At 40.7% G+C, this 5893-nt stretch overlaps 1 protein-coding gene across 5 annotated transcripts in view; it reads right to left on the bottom strand.

Moving 5' to 3' along the window:
- Positions 1-2767: 2767 nt before the first annotated feature.
- The window catches only part of tfap2a (transcription factor AP-2 alpha), a 14157-nt gene continuing 11031 nt past the window's right edge, over positions 2768-5893 (bottom strand). For 4 of the 5 annotated variants that reach the window (XM_032504118.1, XM_032504117.1, XM_032504115.1 and 1 more), the window contains exons 7-8: positions 4198-4516; positions 2768-4153 (exon numbers count right to left, since the gene is read on the bottom strand). In XM_032504118.1, coding sequence (XP_032360009.1) covers positions 4228-4516 — 289 coding nt within the window. In that variant the 3' untranslated portion in view covers positions 2768-4153; positions 4198-4227. Of the gene's footprint in view, positions 4154-4185; positions 4517-5893 lie in introns of all 5 variants that reach the window. The other variant, XM_032504116.1, reaches the window with a different exon arrangement.

Here is a 5893-nt window from a genome sequence, read left to right as displayed (position 1 = left end):
TTTTTTTTTTTTTTTTTTTTTTTTGTCTTCCAAAGAACTGCGCAATGACTGATCATCTTTAAACAATCACTTCAATCTCCATCATATCCCTCTGTTTAAATGTCAGGAGGACAGCTGGGCTTAAATCAAATTCCGATTTCACCAATATAACATTTGTGGCAGTGCAGTGAACAAATGTGGGCCTTGCAGGCTATTGCCCTATATCTTCCCATGCATGCAGGCGAGCAGCACCAAAGCATTGCCTGCAAGCGTTACAGTGCAGACTGTTGTATTGCAGCGATGGTGCTGCGGGGTAATTAGGCCATGCAGACACATGCTTTCAACAAGCAATGACCTCAGCAGCATCAACTAAATACTTTCTGACCACAAACATGGCTGCTGGCGCGCAAAGTGGATGGGACATATTTGTACAGGACTGATGAGCGCAGCAGTGACGTGCAGCTGGTTGAAGATTGAAAAGTTGCGCTATGTGCCCGACAGACAGTCATCAGTAGAAGGCGAGTAGCAGGAAAAACACAAACATTTGCAGGAATAGCGCACAAGCATTCATCTAAACTCTAACCGAATCCTCGTCATCTCTTTAAATGTGACGCTGCATGAAGCTTTTGATATAAAATCAGATTTGTGTCAGAATAAAGTGTGCACACATACAGTTGTTGGTTCAACTATCTGTCCTTCATTCCATCTATCTATTCCAACTATAAATATCAACAGAGCGTCAGCCCACTGAGTCAAAAGAAGAAAAAAAAAATAGAAATAAAGAAACAATGCACACTTCTTTCTTGCTCATCAATATTATCATCATGAGCAGCAGCCTGCAGAAGACGCTTAATCACACAACATGCATCACTCTAACCCCTAGCATATATTTTATTTCATATCCTCCAGAATATTTGATAACAACAGGCCTCACACTTATTAATTACTATACGGGAATCAGCTGTAATTGCTTTAGTTGAGACAAGCAGCAGTTATGGATTGAATTAGTCAAATTCAGCTGGGTATAGCTGACTGGCTCTTCAAATTTTAGACCTTGTATTTTTTTTATTTTTTTGTGCAAATGACTTTCGCTGTGAGGCATTATGAGAAACCAGCTCTACCTGTTTAAGTTCAAATTAGGGTAAAATTACAATTTTCTATTAAAAAAAAAAAAAGAATGCAAATGATAGGCTATAGTATCAGTGTAAACAAACGACAGACAATGGGATTTGGAGTTTCTTTAACACTCCAATTCCATTACGCAGAAAGACACAATTACAGGCCATGCAATGCTCCTCATCTCATACTAATAATACGCACAAATATCCACCATTGTCCCAGATACCACTATTGGTAATGCGTTCGTTTCACCCTCCAAAACCTGTTTTCATTCAACCAAACCCCGATACATTTATTAAATAACATTAGCATTAATGACACACGTGAGCGGCTTCCTTTTTCCCTCCCGCTAATACCAATGAATGCTGTTTTAATACGATTGTTTTCCCTTAAAGTGACTATTTATGCTATTCCCTCCTCACATCCACCATAACAGGAGCAGCCGGGTAGTCTCTCCCCTTTATGAGTGAGCTATTGTGCCTGAGGACAGGATCCCACACACAATCTGAAGCCTGAGCCAACAAAAACAGGGCCTGACAGACAATGCCTCGCTTCACCTGCTCCAGCACTGTGCATCGCAATTATGCCAAGGACATGTACAGTTAGGCTTCATTCACCCTCCTGCAAAACAACTGCCTGAGAATTAAATCAGGGCCCGAAAATCATGCAGATAATAAATATGGCTGCAGAGAGAGAGAGAGAGAGAGAGAGAGAGAGAGAGGGAGAGAAGGGAGGAGGGGAGCGAGGGAGGAGGGTCGCCCCAGTGTTACAATATTTTAAACTGCATGGTTACCAGACAGTGAAATAGGGAAAAGCAAGAAACAATACCAAGATGCATATATCACCAGACTGATTCCTGCTCCAGACGAGATTGATTTCGAGCTATAGGTGCCACGCCATCAATATACAATCAAACTCAACTCAAATGTTATGCAACGGCCTGCTCTCTGCAGCTCCCCGCGCAAAATACAGCAAAGGCCACGCAGCATCAGATTTGCCATTACAGCCGGCGTGAAACAGCCACATTTATAGACTCACTCAGGCAAACACTCCGACATGTGACAACATAGCAGTTAGAGAAGGAGATTCGTTACGAAAGTAGCATAGCACGAAATATGGATTTAAAAAAAGGGAAAAAAAAGAAATACTGAGTGCTGATTGTTCATTGATTACACTGAGAGGCGAACAACATAACACGTATTTGATACATGTCTTTGAATAAGGTTCCAGTACAGAATCAACGGGAGGTGGGGGGTGTGGGGGGGGGAGAGAGCCAAATATAGCCTATAACAACCAAACATTGCACACCAGGCCTATATACTGTACATCTCAGAGGGTTTTAGCTGGAGGGGTGGCGCTGCACACTTCAAACGCGAACACATCCATTGTTGTGAGCCATTCGGCCTGCATAAGATCCTGGGCTCTGAACTAGGGAGTTTAGAGTAAGATTTTTTTTATTTTTTTTTATTATACTTGAGGGAAACAATGAGTTCAGCTGCTTATTGCAAGGAGCAATCGTCAGGGGAGACTTAAACTCAATTACTGTAGCCGTTCAGAATGGAAGAAAATACTAAGACCAAAAAAAAAAAAAGACTGAAAGAAAGAAGAAAAGCACCCGGGCATATCAGGCAGTGAATGCAAAATTAAAAGATATGAATAATAATCGAGATGAAGCGTATCAAATATTTATTTTTTTTCTGGGCAACAAAGGACTATAATACATTGACAGGCATGGGAACTATTGCCAGCACATGTCTATACAATACAGCTAAAACCGCCTCCAATTTTGGACATTATCGGACATAACAAGATATCAGGTGGTCCCAAAAAATGTATTTCGAATGTCTTCCAACATTTAAAAAAAGACAATACTCCATTTATTGCTTTTATGGTGCTTCAAGGAGAGAACAAGAGGTGAAACGCATTCTGATTGGCACAACACATAAAAGCTTGTATAAAAACGAAAATTAGAAACACAAAAAAAAAAAAAAAAAAGGAAACAGTTCTCAGGGTCTCACCTATGCTCTGTCTCAAATTCAACGGAAATTGAATATTGAAGTGAATGAAGGAGTATATATAGAGAGAAATGGAAGTTTATTTCTATTCAATTTGTTCACTGTTTCAATGTCGCCTCAACATGCTACAAAGGCTGAATTGAAATATCCCAGAGAAAATAAAAAAATACCCCAAACTTCTGTTTCTAAGAACCATAAAATCACATGAAGACTAACCGAATACTCAACCCACTAAAACAGGAGGCACCAGATAATAAAAAAAAAAAAAAAAAAAAAAAAAAAAAAAGAAGTTTCAACAGACGCACCAATTTACAATTCCCATAAATTACACATAATAAATATATCATACATGAACACTGATTCCCTTATATAACCGTGAATCGTGTCGGAATTCAAAAAGTTCAAGTTGGTCGCTTGGAGAGAGAGAGAGAGAGAGAGAGAGAGAGTGAGAGTCTACAACTGAAGTCATGACATGGAGCTGTGTGGATTTTCTCTTTGTTTTTCAAGTTTATTATTCACAATACTGATAAGAATGCATCCTCTTTTTCGCTTCGTTTTTGTCACAATCGTGAAATTGAGATATTAGAGGGTCGCTGGATTTCAGTCCATTCGTTGCGCTCATAAAAAATAAGAGGGTGGGGGGGGGGTAGTACATAAAAAGTCCTCTGGCTGAGGCAATACACCTTTTTCTTCGCCCTGGAGCTGCTCCTCTGCAGCTTTTTTCTTTTCTTTTTTTTTTCTCTTTTTTTTTTTAAAATAACATTTCAAATGGTTCAGGTGTTGAAGAACAAGAGAGAAGAAGAAGTAGAAGAAGAAAGAGAAGAAGTAGAAGGAGAGATTCTTGCGTCGTTTTCCCCCGTGAATCCAAAGTGGGATGTTGAAAAAACAAAACATGTGAACGGCGCAGATAGGAAGTGGCACTTTAACTTTATCAATAGTATTTATAAGGTATTTATAATTATATTGGATGGCGGGGGGCCAGGGGGGGGGCCTAGGCGGGGGGTGGTGGGTCGGTGTTGAAGAAGAGCCGGAGGGGGGGTGGGGAGGGTTTGGGGGGGAGGGGGTGGAGGGTGGGGTTTGGTGCTGGCCCCTCGGTGAAGGTGGGATGGAAACATCACTTTCTGTGCTTCTCGTCTTTGTCTCCGCCTTTAGTGCCGTTATCTGAGTGACTGTTGGGGTTGTTGTTGAGGTACATTTTGTCCATGGCTTTGATAGCCTCGGTCAGATAGTTCTGCAGGGCCGTGACCGCCGCGCACAGGGCCGGCGTCCCGAAGCCGTGCGAGATTAGACTGAAGTGGGTCAAACAGCTCTGGATTCCCGGTTCTAGAATGGGCTGCGGCCGTGAGTTCCCAAGCGGCGAGCGGTCCTGGGACAGCAGGTCTGTGAACTCTTTGCAGACTTGCCTAACACACAGAGAGAGAGAGGAAGAGAGGGAGAGAGAGAGGGAGAGGGAGAGAGAGAGAGAGAGAGAGAGAGAGAGAGCGAGAGCGCGGCGTGTTAATGACCGGGCAACAAATCCATGCATGCAAAATAAATCAAACTGCAAAATAAATCAAACTGCAAAAAAATATATATATAATAAATAAGAATAATAAAATAGCCATTTTATAATCCGTCAGTCCTGCAGGTGTGCTGGGTTCTGAATTCTAAATAAGCTTAAAGAAAGTGAAAAGGTAGCACCATTAAGGTGAGATCTCATTTCAATCATTTTCTTTTTAAAATACGTTTATTAATGGACTGAAAGTGGGTTTTTTTTGTGTGTTTTTTACTCTGCTTTGTTTTCACAATTTAACACTGGGCCAAGGAAAATGTCCCGAAGCTATAAACAGGTGGAAATTCATCTCTGAGCTCAGTGGCAGGATATCTTCCTTTTATTAAGAATAAGATTTTAAGAGAAAACATGAGTCCAAATGACTTGTCCGTGTAAAACGGACCTTTTTGCAGGGTCAACTTTGAACTTCAGTCGCTGATTATCGGACAGTAAACACCAACCCATTAAACTATATAGTTAATAAATACTAAATCAGTCTTTTTATTTCCTCAAAAGATACCTTCGTCTTTATGCAACTTACATCTCGTTTATTTGCGCCATAAATTTATGTAGCCTGTATTTTTGTTTTTTCTAGACCGTATAGAAAATTGTTCTCTGTCATTAAAAGGTGAGCTCTCTCTGTTGCATAGCGTTGGTATTTTAATAACACTCAAAAAGCCTGTAATAGGCGGTTATGGCAGACATCTGTTGGATTCTAGCAGCCCGTCATTAATATTAAATGCAGGCCATTTCAGGAATCCCCAGTTAACGCATAGTGAAAATAATAAATAAATAATAATAGCACCTATGGCAGCGCTGCGTGTGAACCCGTTGTGTGTCAATGTCACTGAAATCACAAGGCAAACTAAATACTGCTGCGCGTGAGGATGAGGGAAGGCCCGGTCACCATGCCAACAGCAGTGCATTTAACTGCATCATAATGCCTACTATCGTATTGAATCACAAGCGTAAATAATAATAAAAGAAGGGTCTTATTAAAATCCAGAATTAGCAGAGACGTCCAGTAACATGTACAAGTGTGTGGCTTTAAAAAAAAATAATAAAGTGTATTAATTAGCCTAATATTAGGCTAATGGATGGGGCAGTGATGACAACGTATATATCATTGAAACACATCTGACAAAATGGTTTTTTTTTTTGTTTGTTGCATTTTGATACAGTGTGTGTGCGCGCGCCTGTCAAGAAACACGCGCCCGCGCATGCACGCGCACACACACACACACACACA

Source organism: Etheostoma spectabile, chromosome 22 (assembly GCF_008692095.1).
Source record: "Etheostoma spectabile isolate EspeVRDwgs_2016 chromosome 22, UIUC_Espe_1.0, whole genome shotgun sequence".
Taxonomy (NCBI): Eukaryota; Metazoa; Chordata; class Actinopteri; order Perciformes; family Percidae; genus Etheostoma; species Etheostoma spectabile.
The sequence above is the reverse complement of the archived record's forward strand: the minus strand, read 5'-3'. Positions and strand labels throughout refer to the sequence as shown.